At 55.3% G+C, this 11074-nt stretch overlaps 4 protein-coding genes across 4 annotated transcripts; 3 read left to right on the top strand and 1 right to left on the bottom strand.

Annotated features, from left to right (window-relative positions):
• Positions 1-160: 160 nt before the first annotated feature.
• Positions 161-2908, bottom strand: H257_07782 (hypothetical protein). Its single transcript, XM_009833411.1, has 2 exons — positions 2862-2908; positions 161-2789 (listed from the first exon to the last, which is right to left on the bottom strand). The coding sequence occupies exons 1-2, from the start codon at positions 2862-2864 to the stop codon at positions 213-215; spliced, it is 2580 nt and encodes an 859-aa protein (XP_009831713.1). The 5' UTR covers positions 2865-2908; the 3' UTR covers positions 161-212.
• Positions 2909-4139: 1231 nt separating this feature from the next.
• H257_07781 (hypothetical protein) lies at positions 4140-7919 on the top strand. The gene has a single exon (XM_009833410.1). It carries the CDS (start codon positions 5905-5907, stop codon positions 6562-6564), a length of 660 nt encoding a protein of 219 aa, XP_009831712.1. The 5' UTR covers positions 4140-5904; the 3' UTR covers positions 6565-7919.
• An 80-nt stretch (positions 7920-7999) lies between these two features.
• H257_07780 (hypothetical protein) lies at positions 8000-8444 on the top strand. The gene has a single exon (XM_009833409.1). The coding sequence runs from the start codon at positions 8026-8028 to the stop codon at positions 8338-8340; it is 315 nt and encodes a 104-aa protein (XP_009831711.1). The 5' UTR covers positions 8000-8025; the 3' UTR covers positions 8341-8444.
• Positions 8445-9437: 993 nt separating this feature from the next.
• H257_07779 (hypothetical protein) lies at positions 9438-10944 on the top strand (the record flags this gene model as incomplete). Its single annotated transcript, XM_009833408.1, has 5 exons — positions 9438-9521; positions 9643-9710; positions 9954-10101; positions 10751-10889; positions 10931-10944. The coding sequence occupies 5 exons, from the start codon at positions 9438-9440 to the stop codon at positions 10942-10944; spliced, it is 453 nt and encodes a 150-aa protein (XP_009831710.1).
• Positions 10945-11074: the final 130 nt, after the last annotated feature.

Raw genomic sequence — 11074 nt, 5'->3', positions numbered from 1 at the left:
AGCTCTGGCGTGGGCTTCTGCTTGAGCTTTGGCCTGTTCGTTGCGTTGGTACTGCAGCAATGCGTCTGCCTCGCGTTTAGCTTGCGCTTCTTGTTGGTGTCGACGATCTCCCTCAGCTCCGTCGTCATATGAACGTTCTACAACCACCACCCATCGAGAAGAATGTCAACATCGTACATGTATTAGAGTGTTACCACGGTGTTATGTTTTCACTAAAGAATACCTGTGCCGTTGTCCTGGACGGCCACCTCCTCTTGTCCTCGATCCAACACGTGCACGTCCAACAGCGGCACGCGGGCCGCGTACTCGGAGGCGGGGAACACGACATGCTGTTGCTGCGCAACTACCTGCGCGGCTCGGATGGACTTTTCAAAGTTCTCAAACAACTCGACGTTCTTGGCGGGGTCGGCCAGGGCTTTGGCGGCTCGGGAGCTCACTTGGGCCAGATCGTCCCGCCACGCGCCCAGCACTTCGTCGATGGCGGCGGGATCGTACGACCGGGCAAAGAAGGCGGCTTCCGGCAGCCGCTTCGAGTCGACCAGCAGCCCCACGCAGTCCTTGAGTCGGCCGAGAAACAACAAGCTCACAAACGCAACGTTATGGCGGCCTTTGGCGGTGGCCATCTCGGCCAGCGTCGCCAGCTTGACGCGGTCGCCGCGGGACGTGTACAGCAACAAGAGCAAGCTCAGGTCCTCAGAGCGCACCGCGCAGTCCTCGGCGAGCGTGTAGTTGCCGTCGTTGAGCGCGAGGTCGCCGAGCTGCTTCCACTTATGCTGGGTATCGGTGGCCGACGCATGCTGATCATGTTCGCGCGCCATCATGATGTCCTTGGCCACGTCCAGCTTGGCGAGTTGCACTGCCAGGTCAAACTTTTGGTCGGGGTCTGTGCTCAGTACTAGCGCCTCTTCCTTGTACCCCTGCGACTCTAGGAACCGGGCGACGACGTCCATGAGGTCGGGCGGGATGCGCGGGAGGATGGCGTTAGCGGTCGTGAAGTCGTGGCGGACCACCGCGGTTTGGTACTCGAGCAGCACCAGGTGCACCGTGAAGCTGGTCACGTTCTTCTGTTTATCCATCAGGAACACGACATTCTCTTTGGGGAGGTACCCCAAGAGGTACATTTTCGTCGGCAAGTGCGTAATCGTCATGATCTCGCCGCCCACGTAATAGTTGAGTCGGCCGCCCGAGTTGACGTACAAGAAGCAGTCACCGACCCAAGTGCCGCTGCTCACCTTCTCCGACAGTTCATGGAGCAGTTCAAACGCCCCTTCGACGCCGTCCGGGCTCGGCGCCGCCGCCGCGTCGCGGTTGTAGCGAAGCACATAGTACGACGAGTCGGTTGCCAGCACCACGAGGTCCCCCGCGTCGCTCCACCATACGTTCTTGACCGTGGCGTCAATCTTGCGCACAAAGCGCATGTCGTTGTCCCAGTCATAGAACGCAATGCAGTCGGGGCCGCGGACCCCAATGAGCGCGCCGCCAAACAGCCCCTCGGCCGTGCACTGCGCCGGCTTTACAGTTTTGACTTGGACAAAGTTCTTGAACAGTACGATTTTCGACGACGACTCGCGCACTACATAGTCGCCTGTGCCCGTGGGCGACCACGCAAAGTCGAGCGCCGATCCAAAGCTCTTGTTGCGCAGCTGCTGAGACGTGTAAATGATGTACTCGCCGTCGCCGCACACGGCCACGAACCGCCCGTTCGAGTTGTGCTGGAGCTTTTGAGGAAACACTTCGCATGAGCCGAGGTCCCGCCCGGGCAGCGGCACGCGCTCGCCGTCCTTGAGCCCTAGCTCCGCCACCACGCCCTTGACTGACGCTGTTTGGATCTCGTTGTTGGTCGCCCAAATCAGCTTGCCGGTTGCGTCCATGCTCACGACGGGCGTGTCGTGGCCCAGTCGCAGCACCACGCTCCCCTCGTCGTACCCGATCGCCAGCACGTTGCTCGAGTCCAGTCCGGCGAGGCACCATGCGCGCTCCATGCCATAGTTGAGCGTGGTCTCGGCGCGGTACGTTGTCGAGTGCCACATGCGCACGGCGCCGTCCTCGCATGCCGAGATGATCAGCGGCAGACGCGGATGGTACATCACGTCGGCCAAGTTGTGCGTGTGCCCGTCCAGCGTGTGCACGATCGTCTTGGTCTGGTAGTCCCATACCTTGACCGTCTTGTCGTCCGACCCAGAGATCAGGTACGGCTTGTCCCCGCCGGGGTAGTAGTCGATGCAGTTGACGCCGCGCTCGTGCCCTTCGAGGGTAAAGTGGGGATGCGACGAACCGAGACCCCACACGCGGATCGTGCGGTCCAGACTGCCCGTGGCGAACGTGTTGGTGTCCTTTGGATTGAACTTGGCCATCATCACGTAGTGCCCGTGTCCTTCAAACACTTGCGTGCACAACCAGTTCTTCTCCCAGTCCCACATTTTGACCGTCATGTCGTCGGCGCAAGACAATATTATGGGCAGCACGGGGTGCACTTCGAGGAACCGAATGTAGTCCGTGTGCGCGTCGAACGCAGTCACCTTGTCCATCGTGTTGTAGTTGAACACGCGCAGCTGGAGGTCGTCCGCCGACGCCACGATCCACTGTTTCCGCGCAATGAAGCGCGCATTGCGTACCGGCAACGTCGACACTTCGAACGACTTGACCAGCTGCTGCTTGTCGTAGTCCCACAACATCACGGTGCCGTTGTACAGCCCCGACAGCACCCACGGCTCCGTGGGGTGCAAGTCCACGCTCTTCACGCGCTCCGAGCGGCTCGAGAGCTTTTTCTTGATGTCCAAACGCAGAGGCTACACAGGGTAACAACATTCATGACGTGTCTCTCCTCGTGGGAACCTCCCATGATACATAGCATGACGTACCATCGTTCCTTTGCAAATCTACGCCACTTTGGACTAGCGGACCAAAGTCAACCTCTTGAATTCGATAATGTGTGTATTCATTTACACAGGTTTAAGTGGTACGACTTGTCCACCGCTGATTGGTCAATCCTCAGAAGGTGTCGGGGCAATAATAATAATAATAATATTGTGCTTTCGAGTGAAATTTCGTGTTGTGGCGTTGGAATTTGGGATTTGATTGGCTACCTCATGAGCTCAAAATAAGGGTGCGTCTGGTAATTTCATTGAGAAGGTTTGGATAGCCAATCCAAACCTTCTCAATGAAATTCAACCAATCAGATCGATTGTGGATCGGTTTGGTATCCCCAAATTTGTATCAAATCGACAATAACGTAAAGTGCCAATTTATGACGTATGCTAATACCGGTTACCAGAAATATTGCAATATTCAGGCCCAAAACGCCATTTTGGGGCCGAATTCAACAAATCTGATCAAAGTTGAAATATGTCTTGCTCGAAGAGTTTTAACCCAAATCCAATAATTCCAAGTGGGATTTACTCGTTGAAGAGGTTCAAAACGCCATATTACAAAATAGACCTTTTACCTCCATTTTGAAAATGGCATTTTGGTTAATCCCATTTTGCGAGAAAATGGAATATTATTTTTGAAATGTTACCAGACGCACCCTAACAAGTTACTGTTAGGTCGTACGAAAAAGCACCAATCATAGATCGTTATTTGAATATGCACCAATCATACAGTGAACCTCTGAATTTCTATTCATAATTCCACACACACTGTAAAATACTTCGAAGTACACTAGTATGAGTTAACAGTGAATTGGCACTCGACGTTACTCCGGGGGTATAGAAGTTCCGCGTCTATAACGGTTTCCAAGGACTCCAAGCCTTGTCCAAGGGCATAAGAACTTAAAATTATGGGTTGTTCACGAGGGAATTCTCTCCCTTTAGGACTATTTAGATTTCGAAAATGATGAAGAGGACGGCGATACAGTAACCCATTTTTGAAATCAAATGAAAGTTGTATGTCATAAATTGGCATTTTACGGTATGTCACCAGTTTCCATTGGGACGGTGGCATCATCTTTCGGCTGAACCACATGTCCTGTAGGTAACTTAATGCGTACTAGTACCTGGTACTAGTACTTCTGAAGTACTACGTAGTACTACTAATAGTATGCATCACTACTGTATCCACAATGCTCAACGAAGGCAATGCCTAGAATTAGACGACAACGTGAGCAGCCCCACAACAGCCATACCATACAATACTACCCAGCAACATTTACAACAGATGACGACGCTATTCGTTGAGGCTTTTGAGCACAGACGATTTACAGTCAATTTAAAAACGACGAAATGACACTGCCATGATGGAGCGGCGGGTGGTCACGGGGGGGGCAGGGGGGCCACAGACTATGCACTTGCACTTGGGGGGGACTACAATGGTATCGTCGCCGCCGTCTCCTTCGCCGGCCCTGCCCTCGACTAACGCCGTCAATTTGGTCACCATCGCCTCCTGGGCGGTGCGGTCGGCACGCAGGATCTGCACGCGTTTGATTTCTTCGTCCGTGGCGCGGGTGCCGAGCTTGACAATCTCGAGGCGGCCCTTCACGCGGGCTGTGCGGGACGACAGCTGGCGGACCTGGAACAGGTGCTTGAACTGCTTTTGGGCGGCCAGTTGGTGCAGCAGCCGACTGAGGTCTCCGACCCACGCCACTTCGCGGCCTTGCAACACAATGCTCACCTCGACGGGCGACCGGAAAAAGTAGGACGCCAGCACCGCCAGCTCGCTCTTGTGCTCGGCCACGTTGACGTGGGGGATGCTCCAGTCCTGGATGCAGGGGACGGCGACGGGGTCTCGTCGGAGGCGTTCGATGCACGCCAAGGCCACGCCCTGCCACGCCGGAAACTGGTGGACAAACGTGGGTCCGTCCTCGAGCACCGCCGGCACAAACACATGCACGACGTCGTCTTTCGTCGCAGCGTCGGCGCGCACCAACGCCGCGACGTGGGAACCCACCGCGGTGCTCCAATGTAACGACGACACGGTGTCACAAGATGCGATAATGTCCAACGCCCGGGCAATGCCAAACAGCTGGCGCACCACACTCGCCCTCAATGCAAACGTACTGGACCCAAACTCGCGTGATTCTTGATACGACCAACTCGACGCAAAACTCATCAGTTCCTTTTGCTCCAACGACGTGATGGTGCCCGAGGCGGCGATCGCCGTGTGCATGAGGCACGCCGCCGCCGTCGGCGTCTCTGCCACCAGCAGCGGAATGTGCGGGTACGCCCGCACCGCCAGTCTCAAGATGCCGACAAGGGCGACGGGCGGCCGGACAAGCGCCGTCAACATAGCCAGAACTGACTCGAGCTTGGAGGGGTTGGTTGAGGCGGCGACCCCTACCAGCGCAGCCAGGGATGCAATCTTGACGCCTTCGACCAGACTCAAGTTCAAACTCGATTGGTCGTTAAACAGCGGAATCGTGTCTGGAAAGCAGCCAAGACGGTCAATCAAGATGGTGTCTACGAGGGGCTGCAGTCGGCGGAGCGACGCATGGATCGCCGTCGACTGTTTGTGGGAACAACGAACCGACGACGCAAAGTGGTTGAGCGCGGGCGCGAGGGTCTGGAGCACCATCGCCGCTCGATTCCGGCCTTCAAGTCGGTTAAAGTACTCGAGCACGCGCGCCACGAGCGATGGAAACGCAAACGAATCCACGACAGATGTCACGGACGATGGCAGCTTGGTGTGCAAAAACGTCAGGGCTCTTGTCATGCGCGAGTCGATCGCGTCGTCCACTTGCAGCAATTGCACGAGGAACGCAAGGTCCATGGCAGGCACGTGGTTGTGATGGGATGGGCATCCGCAGTTGGTGCCGTGCGGGCCCCCCGTCGTCGTCTGGACGACCTTGGCGTCGTCGCGTAGCCTGGCGTCGACAATGTCGCCAAAACACCCGCGCACCAGCTCCCCCGCAAACGGCGTGTTCCACAGCGCCGTCACCGCCGCACTCGTACGCGACGACGGATCATCCACATGGCGGCGATGGTGATGAGGATGGTACCCGGAAATAATCTGGGTCCCGCGAAGCACCATCTCGTCGTGATGTACCCGCGGGGGGGTGCCACAGAAATGGGCGACAAGCGCGAGGCAGTTCGCCGCGCCGTTCGTCCGGTCCAGCGCACACGTGTGCTGGCAGAGGCTTCGAAGGGGTTTGTACATGGCATCGACGCCAAACGTCGAAACTGTCGATGCCAGCGCGTCAAACAGGTGGTCGTCGATGCCGTCGTACTTGGAGTAGCCGGCAAGGAACGTTGGAAAAAAGAACTGGAGGAATTCGCTCAGGAGAGATACATCGCGTACCTCCACGAGCGCGTACAGCATGGGCAGCAGCGCGGTTTTCGCGGCTTCGTTGTGTGCCTCCTGGTGCCACCGACGGGACGTCGACCCTGTCCCTGGCTTGGAGTGTTGGTCCGCATGTTGGCGGAACATCTGGACCAGGCGGCGGGCCATGTAGGCTGTGGACGGGTACCCCAGCAGCAGGACGTCCGTAGCAGGCGTCGTACTGTAAATGGTCGATGTAGACGGCAAGGACGAAGAAGAAGCCGCGCCGGCAGCGTCCGTCGACTCGTCTGTTGGACCTTTCAACGCATAAGTCAACGCGTCTACGCCTTTGGGCAGGCCCAGCAGCTGTAGCCGGAGTGTTTTCGGGTAAAACAACAGCGCCACATGGGGACCAGGGGTCGCCGACGGGAACGACGTAACAAAGTCGTCGCGGGTCACGACGGGGGCTTGAAGCGCCAAGGCGGCCGGGGCGTCCGACGTTGGCGCGGGTACAAGGCGCCCCACCAAGAACTTTTCCTTTTTGACCTTGGGACCGGTAACCACCTCGACGTGTTCGTACTCGTCGTCTTCGCTGTAGTCATCGTACGGGTTCAAGAACTCGTCCCTTTCATCCGAGTAGTCGCTCCCAAACAAGAAGTCTTCTTCGATCTCGTTAATGTAGTGGATCAAATCGTAGCGGTGGTTCCGGCGGTGGAACTTGCGCAATTTGACGGGGCGTTTGTGTTGCCGGGTCATCTTGGTCAAGTACACGTCGAAGAAACGAGTGGCCACCAGCGCTTCGGCCTGCGCCAGGTCTTGGCCGGACAAACATTCCCAGGACAACTGCGGTGGCGACGTGGCGGACGGCGGCGACGACGACGACGTTACGGGGGCGTATTGGAGGAAATGGACGTACGGCTGGGGACGAATATGACGCGTCAACGCCACCGCCCGCAGCGCCGACACAGAGGCGGCCACGGAAGGCGGTAGGGGTGGGGGCGGCGGCACCTGCGCGGCCTGTGGAGGAGAGGATGCATGTGGTTCGGATGGCTTGGGGTGTTGAAGTGTCAAGTGATAGACCAGCCAGACGCGGCGCCCTGCAGACGGCGATGTGGTTTTCACAACACTGCCTTTTGTATGGTAAAACGCGCAATAGTGAGGCAACGACATGTTCGCAACGCTCTTTCCCGATGTTTCAAACGAGTGGCGGGATCGGGCCAGGCGAACGACCAGTTGGCCGCCTTCGTGGTAGGATGGCATGGCCACGACCATTGTCGCAAAGGAACTCGCAGGGGCACGCGGTGGCGTCACGGTTGCAGCGCTGCTCGCTTGCTTTGTGTCGATGACAAGATGGGACAGGGCTGCAGTCAGCTCGAACTCGGTCAAACCCAACTGGCGCCGGACTTCGCCAGACACGAGCGAGGCCACAAGGGTGTTCCACGCGGGATTGTCAAAGGTTAGAGCCGATGCATGCACGCAACACGAGTCATCCACGACTTGGATATGCTGAGACGTGCGAGAAGCAAGGTGACTGACAATGTCGCGAGCTTGGCCGGATGGCAGCGGCCAGGCCAACTCTTCTTCGATGCCGTCAATACACAATCCAGGATGGACGAAGGAAGGAAAGGCTCTCATGCTGCAATGCTTCCCTGGGCGCTCGGCCAGCGCCAGGGCAGCAGCATACCCCTCACGGATGTCGACAACAGGTCGCTTTCCCATTCTTTTTGCGAATACTACGTAGTTGAGTACTGAGTAACCGGTCAAGTTCAACTTATCCGGATATTTATACCGTTTCGTTCGTGTGGTGTGTCAGAAACTCAACAGTGGACGACTATGGTGAACGAGAAGGATCTGAAGTTGAAGGTGGGCATTCTCAAGCGGTCGAAGAAGGATCTGGTCTACTACGAGAAGGAGAAGGCCAAGCAGATCCTCAAGATCGAGACCATGCGCGCGGACAAGGACAAGTACGACGACCACGACATCCGCAAGCAAGAAGAAGTGCTGGCCGAAACAGAAGCCATGCTGCCAGAAAGCACAAATCGCCTTCATGCGATCCAACAAGAAGTGGAAATCTTGTTGCAACAAGTGCCGGAAGGCTCCGAATGGGTCTGCATCGAAGAGGCGAAGGAGCTTTTGGTGGCCAATTAAGCAGCCACCAAGGATTCTGACATGAAAAGGATATCTAGTTTTAACACTAACGTTACCGCTTTGTGTCACTTCGTCGGAAAGGGGTTTTACAACAATTGAACGCATGAGAGCATGACGTCACGACGATATCGTCGCACAAATAAACTGTTGTAACGTTAGCTCCAGAGCGTCAGATTATATCGTGACTCCGACGTGTTCGGCTTCCCTGAAGTCGACCTTAGGGTTCAACACCCCCTCCATCTCGTCCGAATTGTAAAGGCCAAACTAGGAGTCGTCGTCCAGTTCGAAATGTTGGTGGCGGCGTCTCGGGACTTGACTGGTAGTTAGAGTCATGTTATTGGTGAAAAATCGAGTGGTTACCACGTTTAACCAGGCAATCAGTCCACGCCAGCTGCTTGGCCAACAGTGGTAGTGAGGGCGTATTGAACGAATAAACACACGGCTGTGGACGCGCTGCCATGGCCAAACCATCACCGCCTTCCGTAGCCGCAGCCGGTTTGGAATTGAGGCGGTGGTGATGGTGGTTCTACGGGCACTGCGCGATGGAGGGCCCGCTGCATGTCGACATTTCGGCAATGTCCACTAGCACAAGAGGCATGCTTCTTCGCTGTATCGTACAGTATACACTCAAATAAATCGACTACAAGGGGTCGTAAAGAACAAGGCATCGCTGACAGTGAGGGCTACGCAAGGCATCAGTCCTTCGAGGGTCGGGATCGGGTCCTTTGAGACACTATTGAATTTGTAGATGGGGTCTATCATTCGTAATGATGATGAATGTTAAAATAACGTTTGTGCAGAAAATGAAATGCCACCATGTCGGACCAACAAGGTTTGTAAAAGTAAGCTTACCAAAGCATATGAAAGTTACAAGACGTACCACAGTTGAATAAGGTAAAACTTGCAACGAGCAATGCAATCCGCAGCCATCAGCCTCTCCTTCAAGCACCTCGATCTCTCCGCTCGAGTGAAGTCTCCTGACTGACATTCATCGTTGCCACATGAAGCCATCGGGCGTGGCTCTGGAGATGTCGACATCCTAGACACGTCGCCCCCAGCCTCGAAATCGGAAGCCCCTCAGTCCCCACATCATCCACATGTCAACAAAGCTCCTTCAAGCGGCTCAGTTCATTCTCCAAAAGAACTGGCTCATTGCTGGCTCCGATGATCTGCGCCTCCGAGTGTGCGCCTGACGACTTGGAGCCTCGTGGTCGAGATTGAAGCTGCCATGACGACTGCATCCGAAGCCTCGATGTCCATCCGACTTTACCCTTGGTGCCCTCCAAGTGACGATGATTATAGAACGCGATCAAGACCTGGAACTGGGACCTCGACTGGGCCAACTCCAACACCTTCTCCGGTCACTTCAAGTACGTGAGGATGGCCAAGTTCAGCCCCCAGGCGACACGCTGGTGTCTGTGTCGTTCGATCGCAGCACTCACATGTGGAAGCTGGGGGGCGACATCCTCCGTCCTTGCGCTGGAGAATGCCCAACGAAAAATAAAGGCATCAAATGTATCGCATTTGACTCAATGAGGTTTCGACACTTCACTAGCGCCGACGACTTTTCGTTAAAACTACCTCCTCGGAAGTAGACCTAATCTGTCCATCAGGCAATGGCATCAAGCCCAGCGTCGCTGCAAAGCTGGCCCACTTCAAGGCAGTGTCTTGAGCGACGACGTTTCCCTTCGTACCATCCAGCACTCGCTGTATGGCAGCGTTCAGCTCCTTGGACTTGTACTGACCACGTGGTCGGCCCATGTCGGCGCCAATCAACACTGACATGGTCAGGACATCATATTAACGTGACGGATCTGTGATTTTGAGCTCCATTTACTGTTAATCCTCCATATCCGGCGAAGTTCAAATTATCTCGACGTAAAAGTTGCAGGGCCAAACTCACTTTTTTTAGCTTTATAGCATCGTCCGAATACAAATCAAGTGTAAGACTTTGAATCGGGGCAAATAAAATGTCAAAGTTAGAGCGTGTCCACCGCGCCCAATAAATTGGCCAATCAGTAAATCTGTGTGCTGATTTACTGAAAATTTACTGAAATATTTTCGCACCGCACCAGTATCCGGTTCAGTACTTTTCTGACCAGCAAATATTCCAGTAAAAGTCACACAGATTTGATGGACTTGTACTGGATTTGCTGGAATTAGTATCCGGTTATAGTGGCCGGATAGAGACATCGGTGCATAAACATGGAGCAGCGAAGGCTCAGGGTCGGTGATGGCATACAGTAGGTGAGGTGCAGTTCCCTGGCACGGTATGTATGCCGCAGTCAATAGCTTATGACTTATGTGGTGATGACTCTTGCGGCGTAGGTCAGTTGCGGCCGATAGCGCATTCGCCTGCGGTCGATGCTGTCGTGATAAGTTTACTGTTAGGAGGCAGCATCGACCGCAGGCGAATGCGGCCGGTTGCTTGTTTGCGCCGGTCCGAGCCCGGTCCGAGGCCGATCCTGCCGTGGTTGGCGGTGTCTGTCTTGCGCCGGTCGAAGTTGCATGGCTTGCCGCGTTGGCGAGAGTCGTGCGGCAGTCGGTGGGTATGTCTTCGCGACCGGTAGCCATGTTGTTAATGTTGCAGGCAGACCCTCCTAAAAAATAACCTAACGTAAACGGCCAATTGTTGCCCTCATTTCGACCCCTTAGCTTTTTGGCCTTATCTCATAGGCTAAGCAAAATTACAAAAATCTGAAGTTATCCAGTTGTAGAGGAAAGAACGCTCTAT

The sequence above is a fragment of the Aphanomyces astaci genome, assembly GCF_000520075.1.
Source record: "Aphanomyces astaci strain APO3 unplaced genomic scaffold supercont1.16, whole genome shotgun sequence".
Classification (NCBI taxonomy): Eukaryota; Oomycota; class Saprolegniomycetes; order Saprolegniales; family Verrucalvaceae; genus Aphanomyces; species Aphanomyces astaci.
This window is presented reverse-complemented; position numbering and strand designations above follow the sequence as displayed.

Excerpts from the sequence above, each read along its gene's own strand:
- H257_07781 (XM_009833410.1), top strand. The coding sequence starts at position 5,905 with ATGGCGGCGATGGTGATGAGGATGGTACCCGGAAATAATCTGGGTCCC.
- H257_07780 (XM_009833409.1), top strand. The coding sequence starts at position 8,026 with ATGGTGAACGAGAAGGATCTGAAGTTGAAGGTGGGCATTCTCAAGCGG.